General features: G+C 49.1%; 1 protein-coding gene across 1 annotated transcript in view; it reads right to left on the reverse strand.

Moving 5' to 3' along the window:
* Nucleotides 1-7,196, reverse strand: part of LOC126260511 (proline-rich protein HaeIII subfamily 1-like) — a 70,468-nt gene extending 63,272 nt beyond the window's left edge. Inside the window, exons 1-2 of the mRNA XM_049957844.1 lie at nucleotides 6,983-7,196; nucleotides 3,524-4,003 (exon numbers count right to left, since the gene is read on the reverse strand). Coding sequence (XP_049813801.1) covers nucleotides 3,524-4,003; nucleotides 6,983-7,196 — 694 coding nt within the window. The remainder of the gene's footprint in view (nucleotides 1-3,523; nucleotides 4,004-6,982) is intronic.
* Nucleotides 7,197-15,348: the final 8,152 nt, after the last annotated feature.

Below are 15,348 nucleotides of genomic sequence, written 5' to 3' on the forward strand. Positions count from 1 at the left end.
TACCAGGAGGCATATGGTTAACACAAGAAAGATTTTGTTCAACAGCAAACAATATATTTAGTAACGTTATCTTATTCATGTGACATTCAGTTCTAAAAATATGTAGTTTGATACTTATAATCCGTCTTGATTGCAAAATTTTTGTTCATATGACCGGTTTCGGTTCATCTAGAACCATCTTCAGATCTGATATTTCGGTTACTGGAGTAACCCGTCCAGATCCATCAACTTTCACATGTGACGCAGCATGTGAAAGTTGCTGGATTTGGACGGGTTACTCCTGTAACCGAAATATCAGATCTGAAGACGGATTATAAGTAACATTGTAAAATCACTGATTGGTGCTATCCTATCAGACATTATGTCTGTCTTTGCAAAACTGTGTAGTTGTCATAATTCTACTGCCCAAACATTACCAATCAAACACATATTTCCTTGCGTCTCACTTCACAATGCATGTCTTACCAACATAGAGTTTCCTCTAAAAAAATAAAAATAAAAATAATAGCGCTGCCAACATGCAAACAGGCTACTTACAAATGTTGCAGGAGCCCATTTCCTGTTCTCGGGTGGCAGGTGAAGATGGGAAGGGGGTACGATGTACCTGGTGTACAATACGGCGATCTTGGAGGTCAGACTTGGGTGACTGGAACCTGTATTACGATTACAATTGCCCTCACGTTCCCATGCAGACTGTCAAATTCTAATGAACCAGAAATGTGAATATTGCACGATTCGACATGCCGGCCAAATGGAGACTATAAAACCCCTTTATAAGTTTCTCAGGTGATGATAACGCTGTCTCGCTCGAGTACGAAGCATCTGCATGTCCTTCACAGTGATCGCCCAACAACAGATGCTCTTCATGTTCATTATTCACCCGAACAGGTCTAGTAACAAAACTGGAACAATACCAACGTATTCTGGTGGCCATTCTACCTGTCATAGGGAATGCAACTCGAATAATTTATGTACCCTCTGTTAGAGTGTACTTGTATCAAGTTATATTGATATCCGATAATGTCTACTAGCTGCTTCACTTTTTTTGTGAACAGTGTATTTTATATGAAAGTTGATTTTTCGTCCAATACTCTCATACGTTAACTGTCCCAAGAACTTCCGAAAGACCAAATATGACACTCACACGACGCTTTAGGGTGTGGCATATATCTACAGACTATACAAATATTAAAAGTATTAACAGTTCAGATCCCTAGTTTTTCCAATCATCAGTCAGCATAGGGAAAATTTGCGTTCTTACGCGGAAGCGTTTCCCAGAATGTAAACACACCGGACAATAAATTAGTCACCCCCTTAACAGAGCACACAGCTGGATTTAAAGCGCAGAAAGGAATGTAGAGCAGCTGTCAGGTCGTGAGCCCTTCAACCGCTGACTTGAGTGATGGCAGTGAACTGCTCTTGTGTGGCAGTACGGAGTCAGAGCAGTAAGATGGGTCAACGTGGAACGTGACAGAGCGGCAGAAAGGAGGTGCTGTGTTGGACAAGCCTATAAACACACCACGAATCGAGCTGCCAGATTTGATGGTGTATCAACGCAAGCTGCCCAACGTGACTAACCGCTTGTGAAGGGAATACGTGAAAAGTCGCCTTGGAGATGGTTATTTCACAAAAGGGTATTCCTCACACCAGCACATAAAGCTACAGGCCTTCGGGGGTGAGACAGTACAGAACTTCGATATTTTCTGGATGGAGTCTTGATCTGCCTCTTTTCAATTCATGCGACGCGTTCAGTGTGCTGACAGACCAGCGACGCGTATAATCCGTAATATGAGGGGGTGTAATTCAGGCAGGAGGTAGTTCTTGTGTAGTTTCGGTGGTGTTAATCGCTCCTTGACTTAGAACCACTCATTAAGGTTACCGTGAACATGAAACAAGATGTTTATTTCAACACGCTCGGTGACCGAGAGTTGCCTTTTCTTCTACAAAAACGGTTCCCACACGTCATGTAAGGTAAATGCCGTGGTATTTCCTTAGAAAAGCAGTATGATCGTTTTCTGTTCCCAAACTTGACTTAACCTGAGCTTGCACTCCAGTTCCAATGTCGCCATCAGATTGTTCAAATGGCTCTGAGCACTATGGGACTTAACTTCTGAGGTCATCAGTCCCCTAGAACTTAGAACTACTTAAACCTAACTAAACTAAGGACATCACACACATCCATGCCCGAGGCAGGATTCGAACGTGCGACCGTAGCAGCAGCGCGGTTCCGGACTGAAGCGCCTAGAATCGCTCCACGACAGCAACCGGCGTTTCCTCTACAATTTCGTGATAAGTACGCCCTGCACATCCCCATTTTCCAAGACAACAACAGGCGTGTTCGCAGGGCGGCACGCATACGTTACTGGTTTGATAAACACTAAGGCACCAGGGCTTGGTTAAATCATCTGGTCTCAATCCCACAGACAAAGCCTGAGAGTACTTGGAAGAACAGGTGAAACATAGCAATCAATATCCTCACGATTCGGTAGCTCTATGGGATCTCATCAGTGAGTGGCTTCAGTTGGACATGGGACATGTGAAGAAACTGGTGGACTTGCTTCATCGCCAGCTGAGGCAATTGGCAGAGGGAGGATGTTAGCGTGATCCACTTTGGGGCTGGTTCAAAAATGGTTCAAATGGCTCTGGGCACTATGGGACTCAATTTCTGAGGTGATTAGTCCCCTAGAACATTTTTTTTTTGTAAAAAAAAAATTCTTTATTTCCAAAAGCTTATTAATTATACAATATAGCCCACTACCTTATGTGATTAGTGGGCCGAGGATACTTATACATTGACTAATGACCTCAGCAGTTGAGTCCCATAGTGCTCAGAGCCATACTTATACATTTATACAAGTTGCAGCTATTCTAAGTTTTGTGACGGCCTTCGTAGCGACAACACTTCGCTGTAGAAACGGCCTACGAAGTCACCGCCACACTTTTAATAGCGGACCGACCGGACCGCTGGAACAGTGAACAGAAAGATGTAACCCAAACACTCGGATTAAATGAAAGTCGGTACTTATCTTTATTAACGACGATACAGAACACAGTGGTGAACATGGTCTACAGAAATCTGTCTAGTTCGAGTCGGAGCGGCTTGGTCAGCGTCGGCTGACGACAAACAACAAATCTGCTGCGATGAACACACAACTGACTAGCAGGTACACAATTCGGTGGCGAGTATACAACTGAGCGGCGAATCCAGAACTGTCCTAGCGCTCGCGACTCCAGCGCTTAAGAAACCAGAAGCCAGCGGTGGCGCGCGCAGACTTGCGGCGATTTCCTGTATCGCTGGCGCTGCTTATGCGGACGGCGTCCGGACTTTGATGCTGCCAACCTTTTTGGCAGCGGGCTCGGTTGGTATTACTGGCTAGGATATAACACTCCTCCCCCCCAAATCGCCGCACCGTCGTTGAATAATGACGTGGCGAGCGTCGACGGCGGGGGAGGGGTCTGGCCGCAGACGTAGCAGAAGAGACCGGGGCGGAGACTGTTGTCGGTGGCAGTCCCCGGTCCGCACCCCAGCATTGGCTGCGCGGGGCCTCGGGAAACACCGACTGAAAACCGAGGTCAGGGTGCACGCCTGTGAACACGGGCGCAGCTTCTGGTACTGGACGCGACGGGGCGTCGGGACCCACGAAGAGAGGCAGCGTCTCCTGACGCTGCGTCGACGGCTGCTGAGTGGGCGCCGGACAAGGCGCTGCGGTGTCAGACTCCTTGGGGGTGCCCAAGGAAAGCGGCTGCAGTACAGGCTGCACAGCCACCGCTTGGGAAGGCGGCCCGGCTGAGGGGTCGACGTCCATCTGCTCCGAAGGCGGTGGCGACTGAAGAGGGACCGCAGGCGCTGGAGCGACCACCCGGGGCACTCCCGTATGAAGCTGCGCGGGAGGCATCAACGGGACGGGCTGTCGGCGTGGTAGCGGCGACGGCTGCTGCTGCTGCTGCCCTGGGGGCGGCAGCGAAGTCGGAAGGCGCGGCTGGAACCCGCCGCGGACCAAATCTGTGGACAAAGAACGAGCGGCAGAATCCGGGCGGCCAGCGCGGCGCAACTGGTTCTGATGCCTCCTGTGCACCCCAGTAGCACCTTGAACAGTATAAAAACCGCGACCCTGGACACTTATCACGGTACCACGTTCCCAACGGCGGCGACCGTGATAAACTCTGAAAAAAACGGCGTCGTTGCGCTGAAAACGCGTGCGATGCTCAGAAGCGGCGGGTCGATCCGGGGGGTGCAACAACCGTAGTAGGGTGCGATGACGACGGGCGTGGAGAAGCTCCGCAGGCGAAGGGCCGTCGCGTGGCGTGGTCCGGTACGACGACAGGAACGTGATGAGGGCCTGCTGACGAGAGTGCGTAGCACGAAGGCGGTCCATATGATCCTTGAATGTGCGTACAAAACGTTCCGCTGCACCATTCGATTGAGGGTGGAACGGCGGAGTAAGAACATGGCGAATGCCATTGGCAGAACAAAAACTTTCAAATTCAGCAGAGGTAAATTGTGGACCATTGTCAGACACTAAAACTTCTGGAAGACCCTCAATACAAAAAATTGAAGTCAACGCCTGTATAGTTTGTGCAGACGTTGTAGACTGCATGGGCACAACAAACGGAAAATTACTAAATGCATCTATCACGATGAGCCAACGAGAATTCCAATATGGACCAGCGAAATCAATATGTACTCGCTGCCAGGGACCGGCAGGGCGTGCCCACTCAAAATAGCGTTGAGGCGGAGCAGCTTGGTGTTCGGCACACGTCGAACAATCTGTAGACATCTGCGTAATCTGCTTATCAATGCCGATCCATGTACAATGACGGCGGGCAAGCTGCTTGGTGTGGACCACTCCCCAATGACCTTGATGCAACAAGTCGAGGACCTTGGATTGGAGCACTTGGGGAACCACTACACGAAGCTGGTCATTCTCGGTGCGTAACAGCAAAACTCCGTGCGAAACAGACAACAGATGACGTTGCGGATAATAGCGACGAACCACAGGATCCGATATGTCCTTTGCCTTGGACGGCCAACCACGTTGAACAAAACGTAATAGTAAACTCAGATGAGGATCCGTAGCTGTCTCACGTGCCACCTGACGATAATCAATCGGAAAATCCCGGAGGGATTGATGCTCATCGGCGTCAATCTGATGGCAAGAGTCGTCAGAGGAATCGAAGACATCATCCGCAGCAATCGGCAATCTAGAAAGCGCGTCAGCGTTTGCATGCTGAGCTGTAGGGCGATACAGTATCTCATACTGGTATTGTGATAACAGAAGAGCCCAACGTTGTAGTCTCTGAGCTGTCCGCTGAGGAACTGGTTTAGACGGATGAAACAGTGACGTCAGGGGCTTGTGATCTGTTACTAAATAGAATGGTCTACCATAAAGGTAGTGATGGAATTTTGTGACACCGAACACAATAGCCAACGCTTCCTTGTCCAATTGGCTAAATTACTCTGAGCTTTGTTTAGCAATTTAGATGCGAACGCAATAGGACGTTCGGTGTTACCGACTCGGTGAGACAACACAGCACCGAGGCCGAAAGAAGAGGCATCACAAGCTAACACCAGAGGCTTGTTAGGGTCGTAATGGACCAGACAACGATCATTCAATAAAGCCTCTTTAAGCTGCTGAAAGGCTGATTGGCAATCAGCTGACCACACAAACGGAACATTCTTACGGCGGAGACGATGCAACGGTGCAGCAATCTGTGATGCATTAGGTATAAACCTAATATAATATGTCAATTTGCCAAGAACTGCTTGCAGTTCATGCAGATTGCGAGGGGCGGGCAAATCAACAATAGCTGCTAAATGTGACTGGGAGGGATGAATGCCTTGAGCATTAATAACATGACCCAGATACTCCAACTCCGTAAGGAAAAATGAACATTTATCGATGTTGCAACGTAGGCCTGCCTGAGACAACACTGTAAACAAACACTCCAAATTACGGAAATGTTCAGCAGGCGTCCGACCGGACACAACAATATCGTCTAAATAGTTGCAACACGATGGCACATTAGCCAAAAGTTGGGACAAAAAAACGCTGAAAAACAGCTGGAGCTGACGCACAACCAAAAGGAAAACGCAGAAAACGGAACAACCCCAACGACGTGTTGATGACAAAATACTGTTGTGATTGCTCGTCGAGGGGCAATTGCAAATATGCTTCACGGAGATCAATTTTGGAAAAGAAACGAGCTTCCCCTAACTTATCCATCAGCTCGTCCGGTCTAGGTAAAGGAAAAGAATCAATGACAGTCTGAGGATTAACTGTCGACTTAAAATCAGCACACAAACGTAACTTGCCAGACGGTTTCTTTATAATAACTAAGGGAGAAGCCCACTGGCTCGCTGAAACGGGTTGAATAACACCGTTGTTTTGCCAACGACGAAGTTCATCTTCTACAGGTGCCCAGAGGGCGTGAGGCACTGGACGAGCACGAAAAAATCGAGGCTGAGCATTATCTTTTAACGTACTATGAGCGGCAAAGTTCGCAGCACAACCGAGTTCGTCTTTAAATATGTCACTGTATCGTTTACACAAATCGGTTATGCTGTCTTGAGGAACAACAACAGAATTAAGTTGCAACACATTGTCTTGGATAGACAGGCCAAACAAGTCAAAACAGTCTAATCCGAAAATGTTTACACTGTCTGTAGCGCGGAGCACTGTGAATGAAACTATTTTTGTATTGCCACGGAATGTGGCTGGCACGCTACATACACCTAACACAGGAATTTGTTCTCCACTATAAGTAGCCAAAGAATGTTTTGCCGCTGAAAGTTTAGGGCGGCCGATAGCCGCATACGTAGCATTATTTATGAGAGTCACAGACGCACCAGTGTCTAATTGAAAATTGAAGGTCTTATCCTGGATGCGTAGCTTCACAAATAGTTTATTACACTGTCTCTGGATCGGTGCAGCGGAGGCGGAAGACACAAAATCAGCGCGTTTAGCGCGTGTTCGCTGCTTACGACAACACGTGGGTTGGGCGGGTGGAACAACAACTCCCGCTTCACTTGCAGTCTGTACATTACTGTTTACAGCGTTTGAAGTACGCTCGGGTCGCATAGCAGAGGGCTGGGTGGGTGGCTTATTGCGAACAAGTTTATTACCCACACGAACCGTGGAAGAGTCTTTAAACGCGACCTTCTGGGCGGGCTGGCTTTGAAGAACATGAATATCCATGGGCTGGGCAGCACTAGAATTGTTCTTGCGTTTACGCAAACAAACAGTCTGGATGTGTCCTTTCCTTTGACAAAAGTGACAAACCGCGTTTCTTAACGGGCAACGTTCACGAGGATGAGCAAGAACACACTTAGGGCAAGACTTAACTCTATCATTTTGCACACGCGGCTGACGAATGTGTTTAACATGACGCGGCCGGCTAGTGTTTACAGTCTGACTCTGCCGGTGGGGCCGCGGGCGTGACATAACTTGCTTAGCACAGGCAATTTGAGAAATACACGGCTGATCTAACTCACACTCAGCATAGTCAAAAGTATCTTGGGCTTCAATAATGTTCATCACAGTCTCTAATGACGGGTCAGGCAACTTTAAGATAGCAGCACGAATACGAGAATCTGCAATGTTTTGAGTAATAGCGTCGCGTAACATGACATCACTGTATGAAGCTCCACACACACAATTAAATCGGCACTGACGGGTGAGGCCCCGTAAATCTGTTAACCACTGTTTATTAGATTGATGTGGCAGTTTCTTTAATCTGAAGAACTTGAATCTGGCCGCTGCCACATGAACTCGCGACTCGAAATACTCAGCAAGCGTGTTAACAACAACGTCATAGTCCAAAGCTTCTGGCTTGGATTCCGGGAACAACTTACAAAGTAGTCGATAGACTTCCACGCCTGCAGTGGAAATTAAATAAAGCTGCCGCTCATTGCCTGTGATTTTGTAGACTGTCATGTGCGCCTGCAACTGCGCGAAATATTCTTGCCATTCTTCTCGTGATGCCTGAAAAGCACGAAAAGGCGGTGCTGCCTGTGCTTGTTCCTTTTGTGGTGGTGGATTAGCCGCTTGTTTGGCGATTGCTTCCACCAGACTTTGTATTTGCTGACTCTGTAACAAGATCAACTGTTGTAATTCGGCAGACATAGTGAACACAAATTAAACCAGCCCCCAAAATTCTATCTCAAGAAACAAGTTGAACCAGCCCTGCACACGAGTTCGGAAGTCCTCGTCGCCAGTTTTGTGACGGCCTTCGTAGCGACAACACTTCGCTGTAGAAACGGCCTACGAAGTCACCGCCACACTTTTAATAGCGGACCGACCGGACCGCTGGAACAGTGAACAGAAAGATGTAACCCAAACACTCGGATTAAATGAAAGTCGGTACTTATCTTTATTAACGACGATACAGAACACAGTGGTGAACATGGTCTACAGAAATCTGTCTAGTTCGAGTCGGAGCGGCTTGGTCAGCGTCGGCTGACGACAAACAACAAATCTGCTGCGATGAACACACAACTGACTAGCAGGTACACAATTCGGTGGCGAGTATACAACTGAGCGGCGAATCCAGAACTGTCCTAGCGCTCGCGACTCCAGCGCTTAAGAAACCAGAAGCCAGCGGTGGCGCGCGCAGACTTGCGGCGATTTCCTGTATCGCTTGCGCTGCTTATGCGGACGGCGTCCGGACTTTGATGCTGCCAACCTTTTTGGCAGCGGGCTCGGTTGGCATTACTGGCTAGGATATAACACTAAGTGTGATTTAGTATCTAGTTAGTAGGAAAGCTATATGGATACTGCAATGGGCAAATTAGTATGTTAATTGAGTACTAAGTGGTAACCTAACTAACTATCTATAAAATAGTCACTAAAGCCTGCAGCGTTACAAATTTGTCAGCTGAAAGTATAAACCTACTATAAGGCCTTGCTCATTGAGCTAACCCCAATGAGCGTGCCCCTGACACTGGGCAGGCCATGGAGTTGGTCGCTGCAGGTTCCTAAGAATAGTATCTATGAACTATGTCCTACAACTAAACTTATCCTAAGGTCAAATTAGGTGCGTTGTCTGGATCGGTGAAGTTGCACCCCACTCCCCCTAATCCCGAGGCACGGCGGATTCTAGACTGAAGAAGTCGGCCTTTCCGCGCCCAGGCGGTTTGGGAATAGGGTACTAGACTTTATCGGTATTTCAGTAGGTCTCTAATAGGTGCTAGTTTGGTTCTCTCAGGTAGTCCTTTAAGACTTTCTGTGATATCGCGTTAGCCAGTTTGTTAATAGTCTGAAAGGTGTCGTGATGTCTCAGTAGTCTATACGTGTCATTATGGGGTAGTTGGTCACGTAACACTGAGGCCACATCATTGAAAAGGGGGCACTCGTAGACTACATGGTCAGGAGTACCCTCCGGAACACCACTGTCACACGCGGGTGTCGCCTTTATCCCGAATCGACATAAGTATGTCGAATAGGGTCCATGTCCAGTGAGAAAGTGAATCAGTCCCCTGGTTGGTTCAAAATATGACATTCCCATTCTTTCCCTGACATCTGGTAATAAGTCAAAAGTTCTGCGCCCTGTTTCTTCGCCTTCCCATGAATGTTGCCACAACTGATCCCCTCTTAGCCTAATCTCAACTTTGTTTTCGGTCCTGCTTCCTAGAATTTCCTCTATTTTCTCCAGGTTCCCCTTTTTTGCCCAGTACCAAGGGGCCTGCTCCCGGATTTTGATATCTAAGAGGCAGAGTCCCATTATGACTAACAGGGCTCCTCCCAGTGTGGTCCTGTATGCCCCCACTGATCTCATAATCATGTTCCTCTGCACTCTTCTCACTGTCATGGAGGGCACCACCCTTGTGAGCCTGTGTGCCCAGATTCCCGAACCGTAACCCACTATGGAGGTGATTATGCTATTGTGATACAGTTTGATGAGATGTGGTGGGAGATGGAAGCGTTTGTGTCCAATGGAGATGAGGTTGTTGAATACTTGTAAAGCTCTTTGAGTTACGGTTTCAATGTGCCTGCCAAATGACCACCTTTCATCAATGATGATGCCGAGATATCGAGTCTCACGTCGCCTGAGAACTGGTGAGCCCTCTATCCTGACTGTTGGATTCCGAACTAGTTGTCCCTTTAGAAGGAGGTATGTGGACTTAGCTGGTGAAATCTTCATCTTAGTGTTCCGGCACCAAAGTTGTAGTGTTTCTATTGCTCGTTCTATCTTAGGCTCTATGTCTTCTCGGCTTCGGCCGCCAACCAGTAGGAGGAGGACATCGGCGTAGGCTATCACCTCTAGCACTTCGTCACTTTGCTGTAAGTTGTCTAATAAGGGTTCCATGTGGATGTCCCAAAACAGGGGACCTAGTACGGAGCCCTGGAGACATCCCTTAGTGATTGTTTTTCTTACCCTTGTTCCAGGGGATGATAGCCAGACCTCCCAATCCTCGCAATAGCTCCTCAGACACCCATATAGCGGCCCTGGACACTTCTTCTCCCGTAAACAGGAGAAGAGCGAAGGCCACCACAGGTTGTCGAACGCGCCACTTATGTCCACCATGATGCCGACAACGTACTTGTACGGGGTAGAGCCACAGACCTCAACTGCCAGGGCGATTGCATCAGATGCCGATCGCCCAGGCCTGAAGCCGAACTGCCTGCTGCTCATCCCGCACAGCACTCAGTGCGCAGCCAGTCTGTCAGCCAGCAGTCTCTCCAGAACCTTCCCAAGCAGATCAAGCAGGCAGATTGGTCGGTAGGATTTTGTTTCTGCTGGTTCTTTGTCAGCTCCTTTCTTAATGATCACTACATTTGCCCTCTTCCAAATTCGAGGGAACTTTTGCTGCCTGAGACATTCGTTGTATAGGTGAGTTAAAGGGGCGACTATCTGGGGGGCCAGAAATTGCAACACCTCCGCCACAATGCCATCTGGCCCGGGAGCTTTCCCTATCTTCAGGGATTTTATATGGGCAGCTACCTCCTCTTCAGAGAATGGGTAGACTGCCATATCGTTTCCATATACATTGCTGCTGTAGTTCTCTCGCAGCTGCCGTTGTTCGTTTGTCTCTCCATCCGCTGTGTCATCAGGCAGCAGGGACTGGAGAAGGACCTCAGCAGTTTCCTGCCAGGACTCCGTCATCCCATCCCCACGCCTGACGGTTGAGAGCTCCATCGGAGAGCGGAATTTTTTCCCGGACAAGCTTATAGGGAACTCCCCAAGGATCTAGAGCAAGTTGGTTTGGAACAAAGTGTTCCCAGCTTTTAGATCTTACTTCACGTAAATGTTTGTGGAATTTATCTTTCGCTTCCCGGTATAGCTGCAGCCATCGTTGTCTTTCTAGCCAGACGACACTGCGCTGGTAGTGCCTCCTGAGCCTTCTGACAGACCGGCGCATCTCCTCTAGTTCAGCTGACCATGGTGACGGAGAGGCCGCTATGGCCTTCCTCCTAGTAGGTACAGCAGCCATCACCGCTCGAGTTATTGCTGTCATCAGTTCCTCAGCTCTGTTGTCAACGTTAATGTCCAGGTGTCCGTCACCTTCTGGTAGTGCAGGAATATCGCACTCCCTAGCAAGTTTCTCCCATTCGGCTCTTTTATAATTATATTGCACCTCCCACCCCATGGCCCAGCGGCTCTCCTTGTCTCCCACACTGAAAGTGATGAGATTATGGTCACTAGTGGTGGCGTTCTCTACAACTTCCCACTGCTGGATAAGGTGCGCAGCATTAGGCGTAGCCAAGGTCACATCAATGTTTGTGTCTTGGCCACCTCCCGCCACGTAGGTCGGAGGGTTGCCAGGCTTGTTTGCCACCACCAGCTGCAAGGCCATGATGGCCTCTTCTGCCCTCTCTCCATTTGGGTCCCTGGTGCCGCTGTACCATAGGGGGGATTTAGCGTTTATGTCTGCAGTTATAATTACTTTTCGCCACCGCAACGCCGTGATGACTGTGGTAAGGTGTGCCAAGTGTCTCTCAATGTCATCACCATACTGAAAGTACATATTAATGAAGATAATGGTTCCGGATGGAGACTGCAGCTCCACGACGTTGCAGTGTCTGGTAGTGAACTGTGTTAGAACTATGGCTCTTAGGAGTTTGTTGGTTATAATTATTGCCGATCTTGGGTCTTCCCCTCTGCTTATAACTTGCCAGGTCGCAGCTGTGAAAACTAATTTTCCATTTAGGGAGTACGGCTCTTGCAGACAGACCAGATCCAGTCTCCTCTCCTCCACTTCCTTACGTAGCTCCTGCATCACAAGTCTGCTGTTGTGGGCGTTAAGTTGGCCAATGGTGATTTTCGTCATTTAGTTTTTATGGAAAATACGAGGGCCGTTCAGAAAGTAACCTCCGGTTGATTTAAAAAAATACACCAAGTTAAATAAAAATATTTTAATATATACATCTTACAACTACATCTTTGCACTATTTTTCTACATAGTGTCCATAGAGGTTGAGGCACTTATCGTATCTCTTCACAAGCTTTGAAATTCCTTCTGCATAAAAATCACCCGCTTGTGCCTGGAGCCAATCTTGCTGTCACTATCTCGTACAAGAGAGTCTTAGAAATCTGTGGAAAACCAGTAGACAACTCCGACATTGAGAAACGTCGATTTTCACGAACTTTTGCATCAACTGTCTGAACGAGTTCGTCAGTCACCAATGATGGTCTACCACTCCTCTCTTCATCATGAACGTTTTCTCGTCCACTTTTAAATAAACGTACCCATTCACGGACAACTCCTTCACTCATAACTCTTGGTCCGTACACGGCACAAAGCTCACGATGAATAGCTGCTGCAGAATATCCTTTGGCTGTAAAAAACCTTATGACAGCACGCACTTCACATTTGGCGGGGTTTTCTATTGCAGCACACATTTCAAACTGCCACAAAAACTAAACTAGCGCAGGTACGACGTTCACTCGACCACGGCTTGATGCCGACTGACCTGTTGAGTGCGTGAACGCACAGATGGCGTCGCTACTCCCCCCACAACCCGCAATGTGACCAATCGGAGGTTACTTTCTGAACCGCCCTCGTATGTGTGAATTCTGTCGTTTGGCCAAGTCTTATTCCAGTCAAATGTGATGCGTCCATTTGCCAAAACTGCTTGTTCGTAGATATCGTCCAGGTCGAATTTTTCGCCACGTCTTTCGAAGACTTTCTTGAGTAAGTGCCGCAGGGCTCCGAAGTCGGTGGGGAGATTCACTGACTTGAGTTGGATTCTGTCTACTGCCTCCATTACCGAGAAGGTGACTCTCCTACCATATTCATGTCCCACCCGGACCACGTGTCTGAAGGCAGTGGTCAGGGTAGTCGGCTGCTCTAATCTTGCCAGTTGCATTGTGAATTCGAGATTTGGATAGACTCTGACTGGGTCGACGGGTGGCAATCTCACGACAGGATCTATTGTGGCTGGTTCACTAGAGCTAGTTATTTTGTTTTCCTGAACTGGTTCGTTTATGTTTCTGTTCTCCTTCGTTGAGATTGCCACAGTCTCTGTAACAGGATGCCATTGCCGTTGATCTTTAGTCGGCCTTGTCTCCCGGCTTTGGGAGGAGGGAGACTTACCTGTAAGAGGCTCAGTTTGAGTTCCTCTGTCTATTGTGGTAGAGTCCGTTTGAGTACTCGCATCCTTGGTATTGATTGTGGCGTCAGTGAGCGACCTCAAAAATAACTTAAAGGCACTTGCCCTCATGGCATCCCTCCTCCTTTTGCTCGGGGATTTTCTTTTGGGCATCCTGTTCGCTTTGGCTTGCTCAGCCATAGTCTATCCTCGAAATTAGTCTTTGTTCCAGGAGTCTGTAGGTGGGGCAGTTTCGCCCAGTGGCGCCACAAGGTTTTTTGCCCCTTCTCTTACAAGGGATGCAGACTGCTACAGCCCTACAGTCTTTTCTTACATGTTCGTCCTCACCACATTTTGAGCAGGCCGACCCCCTGGTACAGTGCCTCAGAACGTGGTCGAGATCTCCACAGTTGTGGCAACGCGGTACCATAAGATAATCACTTGTATTTATGGCATGAAAGCCGATGTACAGTTTGCCCATTGCAGTTATTTTCCTCCACATTTGAGTGGAGATCTCAGCGACGTGGTGAACCACATCACGGTCCCGAGGCCCCGTCTTAAATCTCAGTTTAAAATTTTCTTTTCTAGAACTTAGAACTAGGTAAACCTAACTAACCTAAGGACATCAGACACATCCATGGCCGAAGTAGGATTCGAACCTGCGACCGTAGCGGTCTCGCGGTTCCAGACTGCAGCGCCTAGAACCGCACGGCCACTTCGGCCGGCACTTTGGGACTGACAGATTTGTTTGTCCAGTGTGCTTATGTTGTCCTGACTGGTGCGATTTGAATAGTGCGGTAGTCATAATGTCCAGTAGGAGTAAGCAACTCTTCTGCCCGCCGCGCTGTCAAACTCTCTGTGTACAGCAAGTTGGCAGCAGTGTAAAGGGTTACGAGCAGGGCGGAAGTGGCATCTGTTGAAGTCACTGTCGAACGTCCGTGTGACACCGGTCTCCTGATCTCACCTACTATAGCAGCGATCCCTACAGCACTTTTCATCTCTTCGTTCCACTTACGGACTCAGTCCCTTCACAACCTCACTCAGGTGAAGTTCAGCTGCTATAGCTGCAGTCACGAACGATGCCCGTCGAGTTTAGGTTTGTTCTGCGCAGCTACTTCATGCATTCTCCGACAGCCAATGAGCGTTCAGTAACGTTCTGAGCGCTCTGCTGTGCGTGTCATAGCCTGTGCGAGCACAAAACAATATTTTCTTTTTACTTTTGTTTCTAGTTATCATCGCTTACGGTGATGGCAAGAGACACATTTTACATAAGCAAGAAAGAGATATAATTTGTGGGATACACCGTTTCTTCAAGCGCAAAGCGCACGCACGCGCGTACCACAGCTGTCGCTTGGAACCGGCGACAATGCAATCCCCGTCCGTGCCCCGACCTGCACGAACCGCCATCGTTCGTGAATCGGACTTTAGTCGTAACGAATGGCGAGTAGAGGGCGGCACCTGCTTTCTCGCTCTACGGCTGCCGCCCGAGACTGGCAGACGGACGAGGGAGCGGCTGCGTGGCGTTGCGTCAGACTCGGGGCGGGTCGGCGTGAATGGCGGTGCGGTGAATGGCCGGCAGAGAGCGCGGCAGGGTCGTGACTGTCGCGGCCCACTGTTGCGCTCAATGGGCGCGCCGCGCCGCTCGTGACCGGCTCCAGACAAGAGTTCCAGCTCCAGCTGCCGGCCCGCTCCGGAGAGCGCGCCGCGCCCTGGCACCGGCAGCTCCCCGAGCGCCGGCGGGACGGGCCGAGTGCGGCCGAGCTGCGGCGCCCGAGTCGTGACCGGCGAGACCCAGTGCGGCCGGCCCCCGCGCCGACAC

The sequence above is a fragment of the Schistocerca nitens genome, chromosome 5 (genome assembly GCF_023898315.1).
Source record: "Schistocerca nitens isolate TAMUIC-IGC-003100 chromosome 5, iqSchNite1.1, whole genome shotgun sequence".
NCBI classification, from domain to species: Eukaryota; Metazoa; Arthropoda; class Insecta; order Orthoptera; family Acrididae; genus Schistocerca; species Schistocerca nitens.